This window comes from Lepus europaeus, chromosome 17 (assembly GCF_033115175.1).
Source record: "Lepus europaeus isolate LE1 chromosome 17, mLepTim1.pri, whole genome shotgun sequence".
In the NCBI taxonomy this organism is placed as follows: Eukaryota; Metazoa; Chordata; class Mammalia; order Lagomorpha; family Leporidae; genus Lepus; species Lepus europaeus.
In genome coordinates, this window is record NC_084843.1 from 58,723,072 (window position 1) to 58,750,812 (window position 27,741).

Here is a 27,741-nt window from a genome sequence, read left to right on the forward strand (position 1 = left end):
GATTGATCAGGCATTTGCCTGGGCAGCTCTCCGTGCTCGGCCTGGGTCTTTCGGGCCTGCAGGCGCCGGTGGTTTGCGTCACTGTCCGCCGCCGTGTCTCGGGGCTGCTCCGGGCTCCTTTAGAGCCTGCGGTCTCCATGTCCTTCTCCCGGTGTGCCCTCTTGTGGGCTCGGCTCCCGGCGGGGCGCCCGGCTGGGCAGCGGGCAGCCGCCTGCTCTGCCCTTCGCGCCCACGGCGGGCCCTTTCCCGGGGCTCTGGGGCGCGTTCCTGCCGTTGCCGCCGCCTCCTCTAATGCGTCCGGCGGCTCCAAAACCCCGAACACGTCCTTGTTCGTGCCCCTGACTGTGAAACCTCAGGGCCCCAGCGCCGATGGCGATGTCGGGGCCGAGCTCACGCGGCCTCTGGACAAGAGTGAGTGCGGGAGCTGGCGGGGGGCGGCAGGGAGGAGGTGTGCCTGACCGGGAGGGAGCCGGATCCCTTCCCTGGCGACCCGAGCGTTGTCATGGCGCCCGTCAGTGCCTGCCTCCCTCGCCGGCTGCTGAGGCCCTCGCTGCCTCCTCCCCAGTGTTTTGCCCCAGAAGTGGCCTTTTCCCTCTCGCTGTCCTCCTCTGAGTGGGGTTGGGACGATGCAGCTGTTTCTGAGCCGTCAGGTGCACGACCCCCACCCCGAGACGGGGCGAGGGAAACGAGGCCGTGAGAAGCCCGTGTGGACCGTTGTCGTGGACGGGCGCCGACCCTCTGAGCTGTTCGGGGAGGGAAGGTTTGCCGAGAGGAGCCAGCCTCACGGTCTCGGGGGCGTGCGTGGTCAGCCGTGATACAACAAGGTCGTGATGCGGGCGTCCCCGCCGAGGGTGGGAGGGGCCCTGAGCCGTCCAGGCTCCACGGAGAAGGGACAGCTTCGCGTCAGCGAGTGACAGTGGATTTTGTCCGCAAAACTGCCGTTGGGTAGGTTTGACAGGGAGTTCTGGGCGTGTGTGTGGGGGGGTTGGATGGTGTGGCTGAGCTTTAAAATTGTTCCCTTGTGCTTTGTAATTGAGACCCATGATTGTGCATGCAGGTGGGTCCCGTGTGATAACTGGTTAGAGAGGCCAGGGAGTGCCATCCGGAAGGCTGAGGGCATGCTTGGTCCGATGAGGTACTTGGTGTCCAGGAACTGTCTTGGGGCGGTTCACTGCAGCAGGCAGTTTTGGTGCTTCCTGTTGTAACTGTTAACAACCTTCCAGTTCAGTTTTATTTATTTGAAAGAGAGGGAGAGAGAGAGAATCCTCCTTCCACCTGTTCATTCCCCAGATGTTCACAGCACCCGGGACTGGGCCAGGCCAAACCAGGAGCTGGGAACAGAGTCCACGTCCCTCACACGCATGGCAGGGACCCAAGTACTTGCGCTGCATTTGCCTCCTAGGGTGCGCGCTAGCAGGAAGCTGGGAACAGTAGAGCTGTTTCGGAGGAAGTTAGAGACGAGCCGGTGTGTGAGAGAGGGGCCTGGGAAGACGGCACCTGCGCAGAAAGGAAAGCATCGGGCGGCCTCAGGGAGCAGACCTCGGAAGAGCCCCGGGATTGTCCACCGCAGGATCCTGCCCATACCGCCTAACTTGACAGGTGGTCCCAGCCTTCCTCCACGGAAGGACCCCAGGGGAATGCTGTCCTCCCACCACCAAATGGGCTACTCAGCCGTGTAACATTGGCTAACGAAAACTTGGGAGGAATTTGATCTGTTGCACACCCAGCAGACCGTTTGTCCAGGAGCAGACGGAGAGGGGATGGGAGGATGGCAGGAGGAACTGGACCCCATTCCCCTACAACCCCTGTCTGAGTGCAGACTGCGCTCCCTGCCCTTTCCTGAGGTGCCTGCCTAGCAATCCAGTGCATTCTCTTCAGCAGACTGTGTGACGCTGCTTCCCCAGTCTGATGACTGGGCACTGTCTCTGCCCCGGTCCACCTTGCTGCCCCGCTTACCACTGCTCTGAATTCTTGGTGAGAAGACAAGAACCTTCATTTTACGCATCTGTGCAAACAGTGCCAGGATGGAACGCAGGCACTCTGAGATGGGACGGTGCTGTGCTAGACACCTGCTCCATTTGCATGAACTTTTTGAAGGCCCCTGGAAGGCAGCAATTTCAAAATCTTTTGCACCTGAATTAACTTTTATTTATTTGAAGGGCAAAGTTGACTGAGATAGATGTTCCATCTACTGGTTTATTCCCCAAATGACCTGGGAGAGAGGGAGACAGGGAGAGACAGGGAGAGAGAGGGAGGGGGAGAGGGGAAAAGAGAGAGAGAGGGAGGGGGAGAGGAAGGGAGGGAGGAAGAGAGAGAGAGAGAGAGACATCTTCTATCTTCTTCCATCCGCTGGTTCACTCCCCAAATGACTGGAGCTGGCAGTCAAGGCAGCTTAAGTCAGGAGCCAGGAACTTCCTCTGGTTCTCCCCTGAAGTTACAGGGGCCCAAGGACTTGGGCCATCTTCTGCTGCTTTCCCAGGCCACAGCAGAAAGCTGGATCATAAATGGAGCAGCCAGGACTCAAATCGGTGTCCATATGGAATGCCGGCACTGTAGGTTAAAAAGAGTTTATTCACTTTTTTTATTTGAAGGGTGACAAAGGGAGAGACAGATCTTCCAAATGCTGTTTCATCCCCTAAGTGCTTGTAACAGCTAGTTCTGGGCCAGGCTGGAGCCAAGAGCTCCATCCAGGGCTCTCACGTGGGTGGCAGGGGACTCAGTACTTGAACCATCATCTGCTGCCTCCTGGACCGTTAGTAGGAAGGTGTGCCGGAAGCAGAGGCAGAGATGGGATTTGATCCCAGGCACTCCCATGTGGGACACAGGGCTGCACCACGACGCCTGCCCTCTACGAACTTTGTGAAATACCCTTGTGTGTTGTGTGGTATGTGACTTGTTCTTCCCAGCAAGATCTTCCACTTTACTTGCATTTGGGGATGGTATTATTTTATATTATGTACTTGCTTATTTTAGATTGTGATAAGAACATATGACATAGAACTTAGCATCTTCGTCAAGTGTATTCACGCTGTTGTAGAACAGATGTTGAACTTTTTTTCATATTGAATCAAACAATAAAGCAGTAATTTGTCCATTAAACAGTTCCCCGTTTGTCTTACTGTACGGCACAAGTAATTGTGTGAGACAATCTGGTGTCGTTGTTGTATTCAGATATACACAATTTACCTGAAAATGTCAGTCTTTGGTGCTCCCAGTATGTAGATGGAGTGAAGACGCCGGTTTGTCAGCACTGGGGTTCCTGCTGCTGGGGAACCCTTAGGTGCACCTCACTGGGTCGGTGTGTGCTGGGCCACCCTTCCTCTCCCGTGTGCAGAGGCGGAATTCACGAGGGTGATTTTTCAGCGTTGAGCGGGACCGCAGAGGACGGTGAACTGCCATAGCCTTATTCAGCCAGTGGTTAGTGGATCGGATTTCCACACAGAGGTGAATCCGCTTCGTGCCCAGAAAGTTGGCTTACAGCTTTGCTGCGTCCGTCTCCCTGTCTTCTTGTGCACTCTGTAGGGTGCTCCCTGGCTCTGCCTCTCCTGTGAGGTTCGTGGTCCTCCCACTCCTGCTCCTGCTTTTCCCAGGCCGTTAGCAGGGAGCTGGGTTGGAAGTGGAGCAGCCGGGACTTGAACTGGTGCCCATGTGGGATGCTGACTTCACAGGTGCCGGCTAACCCATTGTACCCTCTTCTTCATTCTTTAAAGTAGGTTAAGAGTTGCGTTCTGACCAGTAAAGTGGATTAAGTCCCTAAGCTTTCTTAGCATGCAGACGTGGGGTGCGGGCTTCCCAGGCAGTGGTTAGTTCTCAACAAATGGAGTCTGTCCTTGGTTTGTGCTGAGTTACAGAGCAGCAGGAGTTTTTCAGGCAGTTACACACATGCTTTTCCACTGTGGATACCAAGAAACTGGTACCTCCACTACATCTAGAGAAACATAAAGCCAGAAATAACAGGACAGCTGCCTGTGATCTGAGATACATCATCGTTTCTACTTCCCTACCTGTCTCATGCTGAATTGCAGGTAAAGACAGAGTTAGAGGGGGACAGAGTGACCCATTGGTCACTCCGCAAATGGCTGCTAGTGACCAAAGGTGCGATTTAAAAATTCCTCATTCAGAAAACAGTTTTGTTCTGGATGCTTTGTTCAGGCTTCATTTCTTCAGTGAGTTTTGTGTGTGTTGTGGCTGCATGAGAATGTGGCGGTCGCTTCTGTGGGAGGTGAAGGTACAGCTGGTATTTCGTGGGCAGAGTGTGTGGCTGGGTCTGTAAAATCTTCCCTCTGTAGAATGAGGCAGCAGTTTTTCGTCCTGCCTGACCTTAATATAATCTGATTCCTTTAAAATGTGTTACCTTGGCAGACGTCTAATTCCACTAACCTGATGGGATGGTTGTCTTTCTAGTACTCTTTTTTTTTTTTTTAAAGATTTATTTCTTTATTTGTTTGAATGAGTTACACAGAGAGAGAAGGAGAGGCAGAGAGGTCTTCCATCTGCTGGTTCACTCCACAGTTGGCCACAACAGATGAAGCCAGGAGCCAGGAGCTTCTTCTGGGTCTCCTATGTGGGTGCAGGGGCCCAAGAACTTAAGCCATCTTTTACTGCTTTCCCAGGCCACAGCAGAGAGCTGGATTCAAAGTGGAGCAGCCGGGGCTCGAACCAGCGCTCATACAGGATGCCGGCACTGCAGCTGGCGACTTTACCCGCTACACCACAGTGCTGGCCCCTCTAGTACTCTTGAAATGCAGTTGTCTGTCCCTGGCTTGACGACTTGTGGTGACAAGGAGCATTTATTTTTAAGAGACAACCTCCCTTTTTAAGGATTTATTTTTATTTATTTGAAAGGCAGAGTTACAGAGAGAGGGGGAGAGATAGAGAGTGAGATCTTCCATCCACTGGTTCCCTTCCCAAATGGCCGCAATGGCCAGGGTTGGGCCAGGCCAAAACCAGGAGCCTAGAGCTTCTTCTGGGTCTTCCAGATGGTACGTGCAGTGGCCCAAGCACTTGGGTCATCCTCCACTGCCTTCCTAGGGCCTTAGCAGGGAGATGGATTGAAAGTGGAACAGTTGGGTCTCGAACCAGTGCCCACATGGGATGCCGGCATTGTAGCTCATGACTTTACCCACTGCCCCACAGCACCGGTCCCAAGGCAACTCCTTTTCTTTGTTCAGTTGTTAGGACATTGTGTGGTAAGTCCCACTGAGATCAGCTTCTGTACCTGCCACTGACTTTAGTTATGCCATTGAGGCCAAAATGAGTGTAATCCGTTCTCCCTAAAATCATCATCTCCAAATGAACGGTCATCTTGGCCCTTTAGTATTTACACAAAAGCCTGATGGTCTGCTGCTGGCTGTTGCATTTGTCTTTTTTTTTTTTTTTTTTTTTTTTGTGCGGGTTAGCTGCGCACTGGTTGTCAGTTGTAAATGAGTGGAACAGTGTATGTGTCAGTGTGGTCTGGTGGACTCTGGAGACCTCCTCTGGGCCTTGCTCATTCCTCTGCAGTGTGACAATGGTGTTGTCCTGGCTGACTTTACCGCTGTGTGGACGCTCCATTGCACATTAACCCACAAAGAAGAATCAGCCAGAACCTTCACGTTCTTGAGACACTTATTAGACTCCTGCCTACAGTGTTAGGACTTCTAGTTTCTTTGCTTTTGGGCATTTTTCTGCCTTAAATGTTGAATTTTGATATCTTTCTTCTAGATGAAGTAAAGAAGATCTTAGACAAGTTTTATAAGAGGAAAGAAATTCAGAAACTGAGTGCCGACTATGGACTCGATGGTAAGGCCAACAGCACGTTACAGAGGTGCTGTCTTACTCCTTATCGTCCGTCTTTGGCAGTGTGTGTGGCGTGGGGACAGGTCCCTGCCCTTTGCCTCTGCCTGGGGAGCCAGACTGCATGCAGAAGAGCTGCATGTCCCACCTTCCTTCATGCTGTGCTAGGATTTCAGATTTAGCCCAGCTCATCAAAAACCAGCTGCACTACCCCACAGCCCAGCCTCCTTGGAGAGCCTGGTTTTATATATATGTCTGCTTTTTAAATGAGAACTGAAGCCAAGACTAAGCGCTATGTGTTTTGATTTTGCATTTTCCACAGCTCGTCTCTTCCACCAAGCTTTCATAAGCTTTAGAAACTATATCATGCAGTCTCATTCCCTGGATGTGGACATTCACATTGTCTTGAATGACATCTGCTTCAGTGCAGGCAAGTATTTAGAGAATAAAATCTCATTGAACATACTCTGTGCCCTTCCTGTAGCAGAGCGTGTTGGTTTTAGGGTAGAGCCTGTCTGTAATAATTCAGTGCTTTGAGAGGAGGTCTTGCAGGTCTCCAGGTAGCTTTTATATTAGGTCCCAGAGCTGGTTTTCCTGTGGGAGTCTTCGACTGGAGGAAGTGTGTGCCGTGGATTCACCCTGGTTGATACAGGCCACGGTGAAGGGTGCTCTCTCCCAAGACAGGGTCAGAGCAGAGCACATTCCGTCTGTTTCTGCCATTGGTCTCCTTCTCCTTCATGTTGGGACACAGTTCGTGCCATAGAAGGAAAGAACAAGAAAGAGCATCATCATTTTTTTCCTGTGGGCAGTTTGGCTTTGGTTATAATATTTAAATGTATTTCACTCTTAGACTGTACCCCTGTGCCAGGCCCTGAGGGAGAACCTGGATGCAGAGCCAAGTGGGAGCCAGCCTCACTGCTCCCAGCCGCAGTGTGGAGAGTGCTGTTCATATCTTCTCGCTGTGGTCTTTGGAATTTAAGACTATTTGCACCCGTGTCTCTGTTTTTGTAACCACAGTCTTTCTTCTTCTCTAATGTGTATTTCCAGGTTCTTTATTTTTAAAAAAAAATTTTTTTTTATTTATTTGAAAGAGAGCAAGTGAATAACTGTGCTCCCACCCCCAGTGGCCGTGGCTGGACTGGAAGTCTGGAGTCAGGTGGAATGCAGGCGTTTTTGCCACGGGCCAAATGCCCGCCCGTCCAGGTTCTTTTTTTTTTTTTTAATTGAATTCCTGCCAGTGCTCATCTCGGCTTGTACCGGCAGAGTAGCACATGGGGTTTGGCAGGCAGTTTTGTGTCTGCCTTGGTGTATGGGAATACTTGGTGGAAAAGTAAGACAAAGCCAGGCTCTCTGCAAAGGACAGGGGCTCCTGCTCTAGGGCTCGGGCACTGCCCCACTGACCTGGCTTGCTGAGAAGAGATGTTCATGGGGTTCTGCGGCACACAGAAGGTAGAGTGCACACGTTAATGCAGTGTTTTGCCTTTCAGCTCATGTGGATGACTTATTCCCATTTTTCTTGAGACATGCCAAACAGATATTTCCTGTGTTGGAATGTAAGGATGACCTACGCAAAATCAGTGACCTAAGAATACCGCCTAACTGGTTAGTTTCTTCATTTGTGGATTTTTTTTAAAGCTATATTTATTTATTTGAAAATCAGAGTTATGCAGAAAGAGAAGGAGAGGCAGAGAGAGAGATGTCTTCCATTCAGTGGTTCACTCCCCAGTTGGCTACAATGGCCAGAACTGCGCTGATCCAAACCCAGGTCTCCTGCGCGGGTGCAGGGACCCAAGGACTTGGGCCATCTTCTACTGCTTTCCCAGGCCATAGCAGAGAGCATAGTTCGGAAGTGGACCAGCCGGGACTTGAACCAGTGCTCATATTGGATGCCAGCACTGCAGGCGGCGGCCCCACAGCGCTGGCCCCCATTTATGTTTCTAGTCTTGAGAGATTAGTGACCATTTTATATATTTAAATATATGCATATATATATATTATTGAATGCTAGATGACAAATTAGAAAGAATCCAGATTATGTTGTATTCTCTAAAAAGCCAGGCAGTTAATTCTGTCAGGCAGTTAATTATTGTTTGTCTGACAAGGCTGGCTTTGGGGTTTTACTTGGGAGAAATAAAGTGGTCCCTTCCATAGGGCGCTGTCCTGCAGTGGAGGCGTGGCCTTTGTGGTACCTCAGCCGAATGCCACTGTTCCGATTCTCTGCCCCGGGGCTGCATTGCAGCATCCAGCACAGGGAACCTCTGTTAGGTTTTCCTCGCAGACCTTTGGTAAGCTGTGCCCTTCTAGGCCCTGTCGGTTCTCACCTTGTGCACATTCAGCCCAGCCCTGGGCCAAGGACCCACAGGGAACCCACACAGACTGCAGGGCTCCCCGCCCTGCTGCCTTTCTTCTTTTTCAAATTATAGCTGCCTCAGTGGCTCTAGACTTCTCTCTGCTGCTGTGCTCAGTGGGCCTCCCCTGCTCTGCCTGGCTTCTGCCTCCTTGCACCGCTGCTGGGCCGCGGCAGGGCTCAGTTCAGCTCCTCACGGCTTTCAGATCTGCTGTCGGTGCCTGAACTGGTGCTGCAGCTCGGTTTGCTGAGTTCTGTACTTGTTCACGGACCAGGGCAGTGCAGTGGCCGTTCCCATCAGGATGGAAGCGGAAAGCTCACAGCCCGGGAGTATTTGCTTTGAGGGTCATGTTGTTAGAGCTGGAGGGAGTGAGGTGAACTAGGAGAGGCCTCCAGAAAGTTCATGGAAAATGTGCGTTATGAGGAAACTGCATGGACTTCAAGATTTTTTGTGTGCCAGAATAAAGTTTTAGTTCTTTTCCATGAACTTTTTGAAGTGCTCTTGTATCTGTGGGACTGAGAGTTTTAACTTATTTTTATTTTTATTTTTATTTTTTTTTCTTTTTTTTTTATTTTTGACAGGCAGAGTGGACAGTGAGAGAGAGAGACAGAGAGAAAGGTCTTCCTTTTGCCGTTGGTTCACACTCCAATGGCCGCCGCGGTAGCGCGCTGCGGCCGGCGCACCGCGCTGTTCCGATGGCAGGAGCCAGGTGCTTCTCCTGGTCTCCCATGGGGTGCAGAGCCCGAACACTTGGGCTATCCTCCACTGCACTCCCTGGCCACAGCAGAGAGCTGGCCTGGAAGAGGGGCAACCGGGACAGGATCGGTGCCCCGACCGGGACTAGAACCCGGTGTGCCGGCGCCGCAAGGCGGAGGATTAGCCTGTTGAGCCACGGCGCCGGCTTGAACTTATTTTTATTAATTCCTGACAGAGAGAGAGATTTGTATAATGGGGAAGTCGTCCAAGACATTTTTTAGTGTTTGGATTTTTTCTTCTCCAGTAAGTAAATGCCGTTCTTGGAAATTAGTCATTATTTTAATGTGCATTTGAAAACCATTGCTTAGTTTTTCAAAGACTATCTTATGAAGATTAAGAGGATGTTTCATTTGGAATTTTTTCCACTTTGCCAGGATGGATATCAAGGTTAAAGGGATTAAGCTGTTTACGTATTTGTATCCTAGGTACCCAGAAGCAAGAGCCATCCGGCGGAAGATAATATTCCATTCGGGCCCCACCAACAGTGGAAAGACTTACCATGCCATCCAGAGATACCTGTCGGCAAAATCTGGAGTGTATTGTGGCCCTTTAAAATTACTGGCACATGAGATCTTCGAAAAGAGTAATACTGCTGTCAGTGAGCTACCAAATCTTTGCTATGTTTTCCTTGTTAATTTTCTTGGGGTAGAATGAAGATTGGCGGTAGGGGGTGACATGTAATAATAACAAAAAGACGTGTAATTTAACAAAAAATTGCCATATTCATTGCACCCAAGAAGCCATTAATTGAAAGATACACCATTATTTTATGTACAATTAAGAGAGAAAAGATGCTGCCAACTGAACTCTGACGTGCCATCGATCTTATGATGCACCCTGATTTCAGACGCCAAAATGTGAGAACGCGTGTACCATAGAGAGAAAGAAGTACGACACTGCAGAATCTCTCCTGTACAGAGAAATAACATACAATAGAGTAACATACCAGGGACCTGGAACCCATTCCCACCTCCAGCACGTCCTAGCATTTGCTCTACTTGCTTAGTTTATTTTTTGAGCAATAAAATATTGATAGAGTAGAAACTCCTTCTCAGCTCCTGCTTTGCCTCTTCTGAATTAACCACTGCTTGGGAATGATGTTTAATTTACCCACTTTTAGCTTAGACCTCTGATGCCAGCAGCTAGAACTGATGGTAAAGACTGGAGCCACTTTTTCAAATCCCAAAGGACTGAAGGCCTGTGGTCTGTGGCTTCATTTCACTTCATGGGCTGCAGGTTGGTTCATGGTTTTAGTAGGACTTTATAATACAACATTAACCAATTTGGACAGGTGATTTGCACTGTTTTTTTGTTTTTTGTTTTTTTTTTTCCTGAAAAAACCTGAGTAATTTGCATATATAATGCCTTTATCTGTAAATACTTGAGACTGTGTTTCCTCAGAACAGTGTTGTTTGTGTTTGTTTTTTTACTTCACCACAGGATATTTATCTGAAGCAGGATACTTAATTTGATAGAATGATATTATGTAACTCACAGTCCCTATTCAGATCTTGCCAGTTGTTCAGTGCAGTCCCGACCCCAGCTCCTCCAGGATTCCGCCTGAGCTCCCACTGCATTTAGTTGTCAAGTCTAGCTTCCTTTCATCTGGGCCACTTCCTCAGTCTTCCTTTGTCTCTCATGATCTTTATGTGTTGGAAGACTGCAGGTCAGTTGTGTTGTACACTCCTGCTGTGCTTGGCTGTCTGGTGTTTACTTGTGATTGGATTCAGGCCACCAGCTGGTCAACCGGCCCAGTTTGCCTGAACTTTCCTAGATTTAGCATCAAAAGTCCTTTGTTCTGGGAGACCCCATCTGGGATGGTTGATCACTCTGGTACCCATGGCCTTGATGTTGGCCTTCTCAGGGAATTGTATTAGAAAGTCTATACAATGTTACTTTGATTTACAATGTTCTTGAATATAGGCAGAATTCATGCTCATGTTAATGAACTCAAATAATTGAGAGGTGTGCAAAGTTGAAAATAGAACCTGCTGCGCTTCTTCTGCTTTTGCTATCTGAAGATTCCCATGATTTGAGATATTTCCAAGCTTACGTAGATTATGTAAAAGTGTGACTAGTTTTGGTTTTTATGAAAAAGAGAAAGCATTGGGAATGTTTTGTTTCAGCTATTAAATAAATGGTTGGCAGTGGAGAGCATATTAAACATCCCAAGCCTCTTTTTGCTGTTGCTTGCAAGGTGGAAGTAATTCTGGGTTTGGTTTTGTTATTCTAGGATGTGCCATGTGACCTGGTAACAGGTGAAGAGCGGGTCACAGTGGGGCCAGATGGGAAACAGGCTGCCCACGTTGCTTGTACTGTTGAGATGTGCAGTGTTACAACTCCTTGTATGTACCTGATTACCCAACTGTGGTCTGGTATTTTTTACTTTGAAGTACAGTAGAATCTACAAAATAAGTTGTTTATTATGAAAATACATTAAAAATCTAGACAGAATAATTCAACAGATGCCTAGTGCTGCCAACCATAATAAGTGTGAAGCATCTGTCATACTTGCTTCTGATTGTTATTTCCATTTCTCTTATAAAATAACCAAAATATTAGTTGACATTTTCTTTGTACCACTCCCCAGTTTAATTCTTTTTCCCTTTTATGAACTAAGTACCATCAAGTGCTTGATGTGATATCAAGTATCTTTATGTGTCTTTGTATCACCAGTACATATTACCTGTCAATACTATGGTTATTCAGCTTTTAAATGCTGGTTATCATTATATTACTGTTCTTCAACTTTTTTACTCCATACATTGTTAGATCTAGTGTTGCTGAAATATCTATGTGTATATATTTGAAATGTATTCAGTTAAACTATTATGTTGTAGTCAATCTTATGACTAAAATTATTCATTTCCCTATTAAACGATATTTAGATTGTTTTAAAATTTTCCCCATTATATCCAGTGCCACAGTGAACTTCTTTTTAAATAGTTTAGGAAACATTATAAAAAAAAAAGTAACTTTTCCTGATAGGCAAGCATATCTTTTTTGAAAATATAAAAATATAGGTAAGCAAAGAGGAGAAAATGAGCATGCATCATCTCCCAGTCCACCTGCCAGAACCAGCAAGTGTGAGTGTGTTTTCTAGAGTATTTGTGCAGTGTTCAAATTGTTTCTGCATGTACTCAAGTGTACATAGTGAGTCTGTATATTGAATAAAATAGGAATTACACATTATTTACTACTTAGTAACTTTTCGTTTCAGTCAACTTCTGAGTAAATGGATAGTTTTTAAAAATCAGTGTATTATAAGTTTAAACTCAAAATAGCACACAACTTTGTACCTCAGGACTTCCTCCTTTCCTCCCTCTTTAGTGTTATTTGTTTATATCCAGATATGCTGTGCTATTTTTAATCTGATTTTGCAGTATAAAATTAATTTTTTATGATTTTCTAAAAGTTATTGTGAATACATGGAATTTTTAAAAAGTTCTCTGTTTTTTGGTATTTTGAGAAGGAAAATATATATGATCCACAAAGAGCAGAATAATAGGATTGGAAGCGTTTTGGCATTTGAAAATAAGATGAGGCACTAATTTTGCCAGAGGGATGGGCCTAAGCCTCCTAGGGTAGTGTAACTGGAGCCCAGGGAATTACACACTCTGCTCCTGACAGCTGGCTGGGCTCCCTTCACAGAGGTTTCACTAGTAAAGGCAGGGTGTGTACTGCTTGTTCCTGGAAGCCTAGATACTTGCTTTCTTCTTTCACTACTCGGGCTGTGTCTGAGATTGTGGAGAAGAGAACAAAGGGACCTGCTCAGTGTGGGAGGCAGTGCAGCAGAGTGGTCAGAGGGCGGACTTCGGCACCACATGGCCTATGCTTGCATTTCCTCCCTAGATGTACTAACTATGTGGCCTCAGGCAAATAATTTCTTGAGGCCTCAATTTACTCTTAAAATGGAGATAATACTTAGCCCATAGGTTTGTTGTGAGGATTAAATGCGGCATAATTATAAAAAGTTTAGAATAAGTCTGCCAGAGCAGAAGCACCCAGTAACTGGTGATGATAATTATGGGGTTACTGAGAGCTTGCATTTTGGTGTTGTGATCTGTTTATCATTCAAGTAGATTGTGTTGCTCATGATAACTTTTTCATTTTAAGATGAAGTGGCGGTAATTGACGAAATTCAAATGATTAGAGATGCAGCCAGAGGATGGGCCTGGACCAGAGCACTTCTAGGTGGGTCTTCCTGCCATGAAACCTGCGCTTTAGGGCATTTGCACTGAAAGGCATTTATCTGCTCAGCATTGCCAAACAGAGTCAGATCCTCTCTCTTTTCTGATACAAATCATTCAGAACAGCAAGCTAAGTTTGTTTTAATTTTCTAAATATTAATAATGGAAAATCTATTTTCCGTGTTATACAATAAGTAAAATCGTGTAGCAAATCTCTTATTTACACCATCACAATTAGTGTTTTAGTGTTTCATGCTAGTCTCTGTTTTTCTACATGTGATGCTTTGTGTGCTACAGTTTTGTATTTTGCCTTATTCAGTTCTAGTGTTCCATGGGCATTTTTTGGACCACATTATTAATGTGATTACATGTTCTCCATTGAAGAATAGCACTATAATTTGTTCTCTAGAGTTGAACATTTTCCCCTATTAATAATTCTATCGTGAAAATCTTAGTGGTCATAGCTTTTTACTTTGTATTATTTTTTAGGATAGGAGCCTAGCAGTAGAGTTCTTGAGGTCCGTGGACATGAAGGAACGTTTCTGCTGCTTGGTCTGGGTGTGAATTTTTGGTCAGCTTGTTGCAGGGCAGGTGTTTTCAAATTAAAAGCAAATAGCTGAACTCTTTTTTTCAAATAAAAGAATATACATTGAAGCCTGTTATGTAAAATAGATGGAGGTGGATATGCTTATAGGTAAGGAGCTTGGATTTCCTTCTGCTTTGCAACCCCAGCCTCTGAGGAGCTTCAGTAATTCCATGGATTCTAGTTTGAAAAACCCAAGTATAGGATTAATGTTCAGGGCTAGCATCAAAATGCCAGGTTCTGGTCTTGGCTGGCTTCACCCAAAAAAAGACTTGAAACCTTGGCTATGCCTTGAGATGTATAAAATTGGAGATAATCTCTTTCCCAATGGAAGGTGGTGGTGGTTTTGAGGTTTATATCACAAAGATAATAGTTGTGAAAATATAAAGATAATTAAACCATATTTCTGCTATGCAAAGTACTTCAAATTATAAATCTTTAAAATATTTTTAAAATTCCAATTTTGCGTTTGCAGGGCTGTGCGCTGAAGAAGTGCATTTGTGTGGAGAATCTGCTGCCATTGACCTGGTCACTGAGCTCATGTACACAACTGGGGAGGAAGTGGAGGTACTAGCTTACATGCTTCGTTCTCAAGGTGGTGGCCACGTCAGATAGCCCAAAGTCCTGGAGCCGAGAGAGTGAGAAAACCACAGCTGAGCTGCCGAGGGGCTGCATTTGTGACAGAGTGGCCGTCGCAGCCGAGTCTTCTGAAAGCACAGGAGAGCCGCGTTTTCTCACGGCAGAAGCTTTTGGGCTTTGACCCCACAGAAGTTGATGGTTTTCAAAATTTTGTGTGTGAGGTTTTAGGGCCTTTGATAGACACCTAGTTGTCAGACACAGTTTGAGTCCCTTTCTCAGATTCCTGGTTTCCTTTTAATCCTAATTTTCTTTTTGTTTACCAGAATTCTATAATATGATAAGATTTAAAAATGTCTTTTTTTTTTTTTGAAGAAGGTTGGAGTTTTTTTAGACATTTATTTATTTACTTATTGGAAAGGCAGAGATACAGAGAGTGATTTCCCATCTGCTGGTTCACTCCCTAATTGCCCACAACAGCCAGGAGTCTGGGACTCGGTTCAGGTCCCCCACATGTGTGGCAGGGGTCCAAGTGCTTGAGCCATCGCTGCTGTCTCCCAGAGTGCACATTAGTAAGCTGGAATCGGTAGTGGAGTCAGGACTTGAACTCTGATATGGAATGTGGCTGTCCACGTGCTTAATCAGTTGTGCTGAATGCCCATCCCAGAAGAAACACTTTTGAATTGGGCCATTATTTTAGTTTTGTGCTCAGCTTTCAGGAGAGATAGTGGGATGTAGTGGAAGAAACTTTGGATTCCAGTCTGGACTTTGCTGTTTTTGTTTTCATTCTGAGGCAGATCACAGAAGGCTAGAACTGGAGAAAGCCTCATCTTCTATTAGGTTCTACATTATTCGTTCATAAAATGGAAATAACATTTTATTGTCCTTTTGGATTTATCTAATTGCCATGAAAATAAAATATATGTGAAAATGCTTTGAAAATGTATGAAATACTATGACATTTTATTAATTTAGAAATGCCAGGAGTACTGATGATAACACTTAAAATATCAAAATAAATGTTTTTCTGAGTTTTTCCCTTGAAAGCGTTGGTACCAGGGCTGGTGTTGTGGTGCATTGGGTAAAACCACCTCCTGTGATGCTGGCATTGGCTATTTGAGTGCCAGTTCAAGTCCCAGCTGCTCCATTTCCAATCCAGCTCCCTGCTGATGTGCCTGGGAAAGCAGTGGCTGATGGCCCAAGTGTTTGTGCCTATGCCACCCTGGTGGGAAATCCGAATGGAGTTCTGGGCTTCTAGTTTCAGTCTGGCCCAGCCTTGGCTGTTGCTGCCATTTGGGGAGTGTACTCTCTTTTTTTGCCCCTCCTTTTCATTCTGCCTTTCAAATAAATGAAATAAATGTTTTTGAAAAAGAAAGAAAAACATTGATATTTGTCAGTTTTTAGCTAATTTTTTTAAAGGGAGCACCGTTTTTAAAAGAGATTTGTTTATTTGAAAGATAGAGAGACAGAATGTGGGGGGTGAGGGGCAGTGGCCAGCCAGAGAAAGATCTTTGATCACTTCCAAATGGCAGCAAAGACCAGGGCTGGGCCAGGCTGAAACCAGGAGCCTGGAACTCCATCTGGATTTCCTGGGTGCGTGGCAGGGGCCCAAGCTTGGGCCATCATCCATTGCTTTCCCAAGCACGGAAAGGAGCTGGATCGGAAGGGAGCCCCTGGGATTCACGAGCAGCAGCTTAAATTGCTGTTCCACAACACAGGCCACTGCTTTTAGCTACTTCTCATTGCCCTGCGAGCTTTTCATCTAACTGTTAGGAGATGGTAAGTTGGCTGTGTTATTTTACCAGTTGATGTTTTTATTGTAGGTTCGGGACTACAAGAGACTGACCCCTATTTCTGTGCTGGATCATGCACTAGAATCTCTAGATAACCTTCGCCCTGGGGACTGCATTGTCTGTTTTAGCAAGAATGATATTTATTCTGTGAGTCGGCAGATTGAAATTCGGGGATTGGAATCTGCTGTTATATATGGCAGCCTCCCACCTGGTAATTACTGGCTTTCATCATGGCATGATATGAGATCTCTTGTGTGCATTTATATTGATAGTCGTACAAAAAGTAAAATGAATGAAATTAAGCTGCTTGATGTAGTACTGGTTTATTATAGGTCAGACAAAGATTTCTGTAGTTCATCTTAGTAGGAATACAAGTATTTTAATTATTTATAGTCTTGTTAGTAGCCTGTGTTTTCAGTGTTAAGTTTATGATTTTCATATAGGGCTGTTATTAAATATGGATTTGGTTATAACCTTCAAGTTGTAGTCCTGAAATCTGTTACTAAATATCCTCAGAAGTGATGAGGCTCGGGGTTAGGGATTGTGTTGCCATAGAGGGCATACTTAAAGGAGTGGAAGTGAAGTCTAAGTGGCTCTTCAAGGCTATGAAGAAGTAAGGTTGGAAAGAATAAAGTTTGATCTGTAGGCATGGAAGGAGCAGGAGGTAGGGGTTTCCAAGCTGTGCTTAGCATGATACAGTGAAAGACTGGGAGTACTGATTTAATGTAAACTCTTCCTGTTTTAGGGACCAAACTTGCTCAAGCAAAAAAGTTTAATGATCCCAATGATCCATGCAAAATCCTGGTTGCTACAGATGCAATTGGCATGGGACTCAACTTGTAAGTATTTTAATAAGCCAGGAGTATTCAACAAGGCAGTTGTTTTTTCTAATTGGCATTAACAACCAAGCACTTTAAGAGAATGTGTATTATAGTACAGATTGAGATTTATCTTGCTTAAACCTGTTGAGAGAATAAAAAGAAAATTTCATAAAACACCACACTTTTGGATGCTGCTCCCTACTCCTGCTAACCTGTCCTATTTCTTACTTTATTTTCAGTTTCTCAGTTACCGGGTGAGTGCCTATCATGCAGTGGGGCTAGCCAGTATCTCTCATGGTAACAGTGTAAAGCCTAGTATATTCCACCCTAGGTGATGAAGGTTGCTATACCTTCATAATCAAAGAACTATTAAAAGGGGCTAGTGCTGTAGTGTAGCAGGTAAAGCTGCCGTCTGCAGTGCCGACATCCCATATGGGCCCGGTTCGAGACCTGGCTGCTCCATTTCAGATCCAGCTCTCTGCTGTGTCCTGGGATAGCAGTAGAAGATGGCCCAAGTCCTAGGGCCCCTGCACCTATGTGGGAGACCTGGAGGAAGCTCCTGGCTCCTGGCTTTGGATCAGCGCAGCTCCGGCTGTTGCAGTCAATTGGAGAGTGAACCATCGGATGAAAGACCTCTCTCTCTCTCTCTCTCTGTCTCTCCTTCTCTCTCTGTGTAACTCTGACTTTCAAATAAATAAATAAATCTTTGAAAAAAAAACTATTAAAAGCTATTAATAGCAGCCAACTTTTTTGTAAGGTACAACTTTTTTCTCGAAGAATATTTATTTATTTATTTAAAGGGTAGAGTGATAGAGATGGAAAGAGAGAGACAGAGACAGATGTGTCTTTCATTGCTGGTTCATTCCTAGAATGCTGACAACCAGTAAGGGTTACATCAAGATGAAGCCAGGATCCAGGAGTTCCATCCAGGTCTCCCAGTGGAACTCAGGGACTTGGGCAGTGATCTGCTGCCTCGTAGGCATGTTAGCAGGACGCTGGATCGTAAGCATGAAGTAGCCTGGACTCAGAGCAGGGACTCAAGTTAGAGGATAGAGGCATCCCAAGTGACAGCCTAGCCCATTGTACCACTATGCCAGCCCCATCAGCCAGCTTTTTAAAACAGTAAGAGAGTACTGACTGTGTTATCTGGAAAAAATTTATTTAATGTAGCTTTGTTGAAGTATAATTTACATATCACACAGTTTATCCATTGTAAATACATATTTTTGGTGGTTTTCACCGTATTACCATACACAGCTTGTAGAACATACTATTTGAAGGCAGGAAACAGAGCTACCAGCCAGCATCTTTTCTTTATTTTTTAGGTAGCAAGCAAGTTTGCAAGTAGAATCAGAGTGTTTTTGTGATGGTCCAGGTAACAGAGGGGTTCGACATACAGTCTATGGGATCACTTTTATTTGTATTTCAGGAGCATAAGGAGAATTATTTTTTACTCCCTCCTAAAACCCACTATCAATGAAAAAGGCGAGAAAGAAATAGAACCAATCACCACCTCTCAGGCCCTGCAGATTGCCGGCAGAGCTGGTAGATTCAGCTCGCAGTTTAAAGAAGGAGAGGTTACAACAATGAATCGGGAGGACCTCCGATTATTAAAAGAAATTTTGGACAGGCCTGTGGAACCTATAAAGGTAAGGTGTAACATGCTAATTACTGCTTCTTGGGGAGTGACCCACCACCCAGACTCTTGCCTCATACTTAGAATCAGAAGCCAAAGAAGACTTTGTGCCTTGAGAACCACATTTAAAAAACTCTGCTTTATTGTTTTGGAGAGATGCAGAGACCCCTTGCTGAGGGAGTAGTGTGCACATGAAAGATTGCATTTGAGTAAGTTTAGCCATCCAATTTCTCTTCAGTTATTCCTACAGTCTAGCACATGGAGCAGTGGCAGTGGACCGAAAAATTACCAGAAGCTTGAATATAGGAAAAACCCTAGGATGTGGGACAAAAGCAGCACTGAGCAATGCAACGTCTAGCCGATAAAGACAAGTTTGTTTTGGTTAGTACACTTAAGGAATCAGAAGTGTACTGGGGTCCCTGACTTAACAATTTTTCAACTTTGTGATGATGTGAGAGTGATACACGTTCAGTAGAAACCAGACTGGATTTTGAATTTTGACCTTTTTCTTGCTAACTTACGCAGTCCAGTGCTCTCTTGTCACGCTCACGAGGGTAAACAGCCGGCACTTTGCAGTGTGGTCTGTGTAGTGCTTAGCGAGGATATTCAGTAGACAGGTGGATTCAGTGCATTTTCAACTTAGGATGAGTTTATTTAGACATAACCCCGCTGTAAAGTGAGGAGCATCTATATGTTTTTTAAAACCAACTTTTTTTTAAGATTTATTTTATTGTATTTGAAAGGCATAGTGACCGTGAGGTGGAGTTGAGAGGGTCACAGAGAGAGAGTAAACAATCCACTGGTTCATTCCCCAAATGGCAGCAGTGGCTGGGGCTGGCCCAGGCTGAAGCCTGGAGCCTGGAACTCCATCTGCATTCGGCAGCAGGTTCCCAAGCACTTGGGCCATCTTCCACTGCTTTCTCAGGCACATTAACATTAGCAGGGAACTGGATGGGAAGTGGAGTAACGGCCTTGAACTGGCGCCCTTATGGGAGGCTAGCGTTGCAGGTGGTGGCTTAATCCACTGTGCCACAACACCGCTCCCTAAACAAGCCACCTTTTAAGAAGTAGTTAAAATTTAAAGTTACCTGGAAAATTCATTTACATGGCTCATCTCATTGGTCAGTGATACTCGGTAAAGGGGAATCAAAAGGAGAAAATGCAGGGTTAAAGTCCAGAAAATAAAGAATAAAGCAAGAAAGTTGTGGTTGAAATCCCTTCTGTAGGGGGTGTAGTCATAGTCCCAAGTGGCTCCCAGTGCGGCTGACAGTGACAGCCGTGTGTCCTTCCAGTGTGCCTCATGTCCTGTACACAGACTCTTCCTCCCTTAGGATTCCGATTTCTCGTCTGCTCTCCTCTTTCTCGTTTCTGTTCACTTTCTTTTACTCTTGCTTCATTTCTTAGATTTACTTGTAGGCATTTCTTAACCCTGCAGTACACAGTTGAAGAGATAATAGATGTCCAGTTTAGAAATTTTCTAGGTGAATTCAATGCATTTTCTAGGTGGATTTGTGTACTTGTGTACTTATGTCAGTTTTATTGCCCTGATTAAAGCAACTGGCTTTTCCTTGTTCATTTTCATTCAGTGGAGAGAATTGAGATGTGGAAGATAGTTTTATCCTTGAAAGCATTTTGCTGCCCCGTCCAAACATCCCAGATTTTAGAAATAACTCTGCAATATAAGCCAAAGAGTTACTACTTAATGAGCATTATCTGTCATTTCTACTAAAGCAGCGTATCTTCTTCTAGTCGTAACAAAAGGTAAATGAGGACTTTTTCCCCTCCATTTCACTCAAGTGCTGGGCACATGGTAAGAGTTTAGCCCACATGAGGGACTGAGTTGAAATAACTTACGAAAATTTGTCCTTGGAAATAAAAACACAGTTTACAAGTGGTTTCTCCTTTCCTTTGACTGCAGGCAGCCGGTCTTCATCCAACTGCGGAGCAGATTGAGATGTTCGCCTACCACCTCCCTGACACGACGCTTTCCAACCTCATTGTAAGTGGCTGCACACTGTCCTGTCTCTTCTAAAAGTGTTGGCCTGTCTGACAGGTACAGTGTAACCTCATAGGCAAGACTGCGTAGCTTGCTTTTGTGAAGCTGCTGTTTGTAAACTTTATCTTGCAAGTGCAAACTTTCTTTCAAAATTTCCTGGGACTTTTGTCCTGAGGAATTTTCTTTCTGAGTGTCTCAGGTTGGGCAGGAAGTAGGGGAAATCTGTTGCCTTCAGGAGGCAGTGACTAAAGCAGACCTTTCTAGAAGTTTCTTAGGAAGTGCATATTGTCTTTAGTAGACGTGAGCACTTTATTCATACCCAGCTAGGTAGTCCAGTAATTTCATGTATCTGTTTTCTCCCAGGATATTTTTGTTGACTTTTCACAAGTTGATGGGCAGTATTTTGTCTGCAATATGGATGATTTTAAATTTTCTGCAGAGTTGATACAGCATATTCCACTAAACCTACGAGTGAGGTATGTGTTCTGCACAGCCCCTATCAACAAGAAGCAGCCTTTTGTCTGCTCGTCTCTGTTACAGGTAAGCCTGCATCTTTGTGATACTTTGAGTAGACTCAGGGTGATGCAGTTTCCTCAGCAGTTATTTGAGATTAAGACTGTATATTATAGACTGTAAATATATGAATAGAATGCTATTCTTTTTTTTTTTTTTTTTTAAGTGGGAAGCACTTTGTATTTGGGTTTATAACCTTTGTAAAGTAATGAAAACACAAATATTTAAACATTTTTAGGAAGGGACTTTGGCTGATGACGCAGTTTTTCCCTTTGTGGTTTGGGGTGCTGGTATTATTATTTGGAAGGGGAGGGGTGCCGGGCTCCCAGTGACAACAGTATTCAGTGTTCTTAACTATCAGGCGCTGAGCTGGGGGGTGCTGTGGCTCCTGAAGAGCACGAAATCTGGTTGGGGCCAGAAAGCGCAGTGCAGCCTGAGTTTCACCCCCACCCTTTTGTACCTATTGCCTGAGCTTGGCACATTCTCTCCACCCCACCAGATACAAGGTCACTTCCTCTCAATCTTTTCCTGACTCATTGAGGTTTGTTGCCAACCTAGCCTTAGCCTTCTGTATGCCAACTCCATTCTCATCAAATCTGTTTCCTAATTAAATACTTTGCCTTTGTGAACCAAATTGGAACATAAGATGGGTTACATGTGGCTACCCTCCAGCCCTGGTTCTCCTCAGTAACTACAGTTAGCAGTTTCTGTGCTGACCCTTCGCGGAGCGTTCACCTGCACATGTGTTCATGTCGAAATTCTGGTGTTGTTGTTTGGGCGTGTTTTCTTGTGAGCGTTTTCATAACAAATTATTCTGCAGCTTGCCTTCTTTTCCTCTTCACAATTTGTTTTAGAGGTCTTCCATGTCCAGATATTTACCTAGAAAACTTGTTTCTTAGAACTGGGTTTGTGAGAGAGTTAGCTGCCATAAGATTGATGATGATGGAATAGTTTTTATTTTAGTTTATTTCTTTAAGAAGTATTTACTTTTTATTTGAAAGGCAAAATTACAAAGAGACAGCAAGGTTTCATCCACTAGTTTACTCCCCAAATGGCCATACCAGCAAGGATGAGGCCAGATGGGAGCCAGGAGCCAAGAGCCAGTAATTTCATGTGGCTCTCCTGTGTGGGAAGCAAGGACCTAAACACATTTTCTGCTGCTTTTCCAGACACATTAACAGGGAGTGTATCAGAAATGGAGTGGTCAGGATTTGAGTCCGTACTCAAATGGATGAGTACAGGAGTATTTCAGGCTGTGGCTTACCCTGTGCCACAATGCCAGCCCCAGTGATGGGACAGCTTTAAGGTGCTGTAAACTGACCCAGCAGAGCCTGTTCCCCTGGCCTTGACCCCATGTATACCACCCATCTAGCAGCTATACTAACAAAGCAGAGACGCTACTAAAAGCCACCACGTGTTTGGAACAGTTCAGGTCAACAGATGATTGTGTTTGCTGTTTAAAGATCAGGAGGTGAAATAGAGAGGTGGTTTCGTTTTTGTCTTGGTCTCCATCATTGTTGAATTCTAAACGGGCCCAGTCCCATAATGGCCTCTGATGTCCCTCAGGACTCTTTGAAACTGCTCCTCAGAGCTGCTTTAGGGCCATCTGCTGGGTGGTGGCCTTGGGACAGGTGGGCATCTCTCCCTGCCCTCACTGGGCAGCTCCTCACTTAACCCTTTAACATACTGGTCGTTTACTACTTGTTTGAAGCCAGAAGTAATTACATGTAACAGAAGAGCTCCTGCTTGGCGTTTCCTGCTTAGCAACTTAGCATCGGCACACTTCTGTCCTCGATGGCTGTTCTGCTTGACGTTGACTACTTAACACCAGGCTCAGTAGAGTAAAATCTTAGCATTCCTTAACTACAGTTAATCTGAAATTGTCCTGCCTCTGATGTATTAATCTTGATTAGATTAAACTTTGAGAGATAATTTTCCCTAAGTAGAAAATAAACCATTTGAAATCTTTATGCTTGAAGCTAAAGATTTTATTTTATTTTGTTGTTTAAGATTTATATATTTTTTTTATTTGCAAGGCAGAGAGAGACAAACAGAGATCTCTCATCTGCTATTTCACTCCCCAGATGCACCCAACAACCAGGGATGAAGCCACAACTGAGGAACTCAGTCTGGGTCCCCCATATGGATGGCAGGGACTCAGATATTTTAGCCATCACCTCTGTCTCCCAGGATACACATCAACAGGAAGCTGGAACTGGGAGCAGAGGTGGGACATTTGAACCCAGGCACTTTCCTGGAATGCAGGCACACCAAGTGCCGGCCCCTAAAGATTTTAAAATCTTATTTGATGAATTTTAACATGCCAGGTGTTCCTGTCTTCTGTAGTACAGGTGATGTGTAACAATGCCCAATGTTTTCTGGGGTGTAGCATGGTTTTCAAAGCACATTCCCCAACAATTTCTTGTGATTCAAGATGGAGAATAAGGGGACTGGCATTGTGGCACAGAGGGTTAAGACACGACTTGTGGTGCCGGCATCCCATATGGACACCAGTTCATGTCCTGGCTGTTCCACTTCTGATCCAGTTCCCTGCTAATGCACCTGGGGAAGCAGCAGAGATGGTCCAGGTTCTTGGGCCCCTGCCACCCATGTGTATGACCCAGAAGAAGCTCCTGGCTTCAGCCTGGCTCGGTCCTGGCTGTTATGGCCTTTTGGGGCATGAACTAGTAGATGGAAGATCTCTCTTTCTCTCTCTTCTATGTGCCTCTCCCTTTCTCTCGGCCTTTCCAATCAATCAATAATTTTTTTTTTTTTTTTTTTTGATGAGCCTCTCATCAACATGAAAACTGTGTAGAAAATAAATCTGACATTAGGTTACATATTGTCAAAACTAAGGACATATCTTCTTTCTTTCTTTTTTTTTTTTTTTTTTTTGCTAGGTTAGAGAGAGAGAGAAAGGTCTTCCTTTTTCTGTTGGTTCACCCCTCAAGTGGCCGTTCCAGCCGGCGTGCTACGCCGATCTGAAGCCAGGAGCAAGGTGCTTCCTCCTGGTCTCCCATGCGGGTGCAGGGCCCAAGTACTTGGGCCATCCCCAACTGCCTTCCTGGGCCACAGCAGAGAGTTGGACTGAAAGAGAAGCAACCGGAGCCCCTACCGGGACTAGAACCTGGGGTGCCGGCGCCGCAGGCAGAGGATTAGCCTAGTCAGCCACGGTGCCGGCCCCTAAGGACATATTTAAAAAAAAAAAAAAGATGGTTGATGTGCTGGTCTCAAGTTACTGATGAGGAACCTGAAGCACTAAAAGCCACATAGCTAGTAGGAGACAAAGTCAAAGTCAAGTGGCCTCACACCATGCCGCATCAAAGTTTCTTCAGGACCAGGCATTTGGTGCAGCAGTTAAGATGCTGCGTGGGACATTCACACCCTTCCTGGGAAGCAGCAGGGGTGGCTCAAGTAGCTGGATCCCTGACACCCATATAGGAAACCTGGCTTGAATCTGGGCTCAGCTTCGACTGGACCCAGCTCCAGCTGTTGTCCGCATTTGAGGAGTGACCAGGCAGATGGGAAGGAGATCCCGTGTGTGTGTGTGTGTGTGTTTCTCTCACTCTTTGAATCTCTGGCCTTTAAAATAAAATGAAAACAAATAAAATTTTTAAAAGGTTCCTTGTAATAAGGGAGGCCATTAACAATAAAGAGAAAATTAAGCTCTCATTTGAGGTTATGGAACTATTATATGATGAGGCAGAAATAGGTGTCTTAAGGCATCAAATATTCAGATATAAGAGTTAACAGATTTCAACCCTGAAGAGTTAATCCTTGCACAACTTCTGATTACCATGGCTTGGAAAAAGAAGAAAGTCATCCTTTATATTTATTTATATTTATTTATTTATTTTTGACAGAGACAGAGAGAAAGGTCCTCCTTTTTCTGTTGGTTCACCCCCCAAGTGGCCATTACGACCAGTGTGCTGCACTGATCTGAAGCCAGGTGCCAGGTGCCTTCTCCTGGTCTCCCATGCAGGTGCAGGGCCCAAGGACCTGGGCCATCCTCCACTGCCTTCCCAGGCCACAGCAGAGAGCTGGTCTGGAAGAGGAGCAACCGAGACAGAACCCGGTGCCCCAACCAGGACTAGAACCCGGGATGCCGGCGCCGCAGGCAGAGGATTAGCCTATTGAGCCACAGCTTTTTATATTTTTTTAGGCAGAAATGTCTATAAATTTATAAAGTATTAATGTTCTTGAAGATATGGAAAAGTTTCGAGGAGGAAAGAAATCAGCCTGTTTATTGAAACACAACCACAGTTAACGTTTATTGTGGTTTTTTTCTTTTTCTTTGTAATCACAGACTTAAGGGAATTCTGATTCTTATACCAAAATTTTCTTTTTTTTTCCTCTCAGTTTGCCAGGCAGTTCAGCAGGAATGAGCCCCTGACCTTTGCTTGGTTACGCAGATACATCAAATGGCCTTTACTTCCGCCTAAGAATATTAAAGAGCTCATGGATCTTGAAGCTATCCACGACGTCTTGGATCTTTACCTGTGGCTAAGGTACCAAATCAAAGGTTCCGAGGTTTTTTTTTCCTCTTCCAAATTAGGCACCTATTTGCAAGGTGTTCTGTATTATGTTTACTGCTCAGAAGGTAGTTGAGTGTGGCTTATGTGCACCATTCCAGAATTGACTTAGTGATGATGCTGGTTAGGGTAGCAAGATGAGAGGCTGCACCAGAGCCTACCTGCTCATAGTGGTCTCGGGACCAGAGGTGCTGGTATCCCCTGGGAGCTCGTCAGCATAGAATCTCAGGCCCGTCCCGGGCGTATTCAGAATCTGCATCTTAGCAGGCTCCCTGGTCGCTTCGCTTGTGGATTCACATTTGAGAAGCCATGTTCTGGAGCAGGGCTTCTCAAAGGAGGGCCATGTCCCCCTCAGACATCAGAATCACTTGAGACACATGTGCTGGCCCACCCTCATAGTGACATGCTCCTCAGGTGTGTTGGGGCAGAAATGAAGGGTGAGCAGAGGCACTGGGCACAGTTTATTTTAAAAATAATAATAACATGTATAATTGATCCCCTTCAAGATGTAGGGTATGTCATTGAAATCAATCCAGCAATCTGACAAGAGCTGGTGCTATGATGTACTATGTCTTTCCTCAGCTACCGATTCATGGACATGTTTCCAGATGCCAGCCTCGTCCGTGACCTCCAGAAAGAACTAGATGGCATTATCCAAGAAGGGGTACACAACATCACCAAACTGATTAAAATTTCTGAGACGCAAAAGCTGTTGAATTTGGAGAGCTGCTCTCCAGGGAGCCCGTCACGCTTGGCAGGAACCTTGAAGGGCCAAGCTCGGAGGACTCGTGGCACCAAAGCCGTGGGGAGTAAAGCTGCTGAGCCACCCAGCCCTGACGCAGGAGGGGTGCCCTTGACCTCCAGACTGGTGCAGCAAGGGCTCCTCACTCCAGACATGCTGAGGCAGCTGGAGAAGGAGTGGCTGACGCGACAAACTGAGGCTGGCAAAGAGAGAACGGAGTATGGGACTTACGCAAAAGGGACACGAAGAAAGAAGAAGGAACCTAATTCTGATTAGCTTTTGTGTTTTTTTTTTTTTTAATTTTGCAAATAAAATCTATTTTAAATCTTTTACCCTTATTATTTACTGCCTGCAACAGTATTGGGGCTGTCTCATAAGGAGTTTTCTTGGCACAGAAAATTAACTCTAAGAAGTGACTAAAGTGCTGTTTTGTTTCAAATTAAAAAAAAAAAAACTAGGATGTCTTAGAGATTTTTAAAATAACTTTTATAATGACCATTTTAAAAAAATATTTGTTTATTTGAAAGAGTTAGAGAGAGAAAGAGAGACAGAGAAAGGGAGATCTTCTATCTGCTGATTCACTCCCCAGATGGCCACAATTACCAGGACTGGGCCAGGCTGAAGCCAGGAGCTTCATCCGGGTCTCCCACATGGGTGCAGGGGCCCAAGGACATGGGCCTTCTTCTACTGCTCTCCCAGGTGCATTAGCTGGATCGGAAGTGGAGCAGTGCCCTTAGGGGATACCAGCGCTGCAGGCCAAGCTTTAACCCACTGAGCCACAGCACCAGCCCCTATAATGGCCATTTGTCCATAGTACTAAGTGTACCATAAGGAACTCTGCATGTCAGTAAAACAGCTTGGTGAGTTGTTGGCGTTTCTTTTGCCACTGCTGAGGATGTCATAGCTGGAATTCTTTGACCAGCATCGCTGCCTGTTAGGTCCATGTACCAGAGGCTATTCTAAGTGCTGGAAAGGGACTGTAAGCAAGACACATTCCTGCCCTCAAGAAGTTCACAGGGGAGACAGGAACAAGGTGACAGATAAAGCCAGCTCCATGAGGGCAGAGGTTGTTGTCTGTCTAGTTCACTGACACATCTACAATGTGTGGAGCATGGTAGAAGCAGAGTCAGTGTAGGAAAACTGATATCATTTTGGAGATAAATCGTGGAAGGAAGGGGAGAGTAAGGGAGAATGACATGTGGTTGCAGTGGGCTCTTAGGGACCCGGTGACTGTCTCTTGTCCAAAGGCCAGTCTGATGCATTTGTATCCAATAGAGTTTCAGCCCTGGTTAGAAGCATAGATAAAAGGATTTTTAAAGATGTGAGCAGTGGAAGTTGGGTAGACTTGGTTCAGCCTCTCTCAAAAATACCAGTTTTGTGACTTGGCCCTCTCTGGACTGGGTCTCCACATCGGAAGAAAATAGATGGGCCAGCACTGTGGCGCAGCAGGTAAGCTGCACCTGTAGGGCTGGCATCCCAA

General features: G+C 45.3%; 1 protein-coding gene across 1 annotated transcript; it reads left to right on the forward strand.

Moving 5' to 3' along the window:
• Nucleotides 1-103: 103 nt before the first annotated feature.
• On the forward strand, nt 104-26,567 carry SUPV3L1 (Suv3 like RNA helicase). The gene is made up of 15 exons (XM_062214740.1): nt 104-411; nt 5,704-5,781; nt 6,098-6,205; nt 7,263-7,377; nt 9,305-9,473; nt 11,113-11,224; nt 12,996-13,073; nt 14,128-14,219; nt 16,052-16,232; nt 16,767-16,860; nt 18,272-18,491; nt 20,397-20,477; nt 20,838-21,014; nt 25,347-25,495; nt 26,102-26,567. The coding sequence occupies exons 1-15, from the start codon at nt 138-140 to the stop codon at nt 26,535-26,537; spliced, it is 2,364 nt and encodes a 787-aa protein (XP_062070724.1). The 5' UTR covers nt 104-137; the 3' UTR covers nt 26,538-26,567.
• Nucleotides 26,568-27,741: the final 1,174 nt, after the last annotated feature.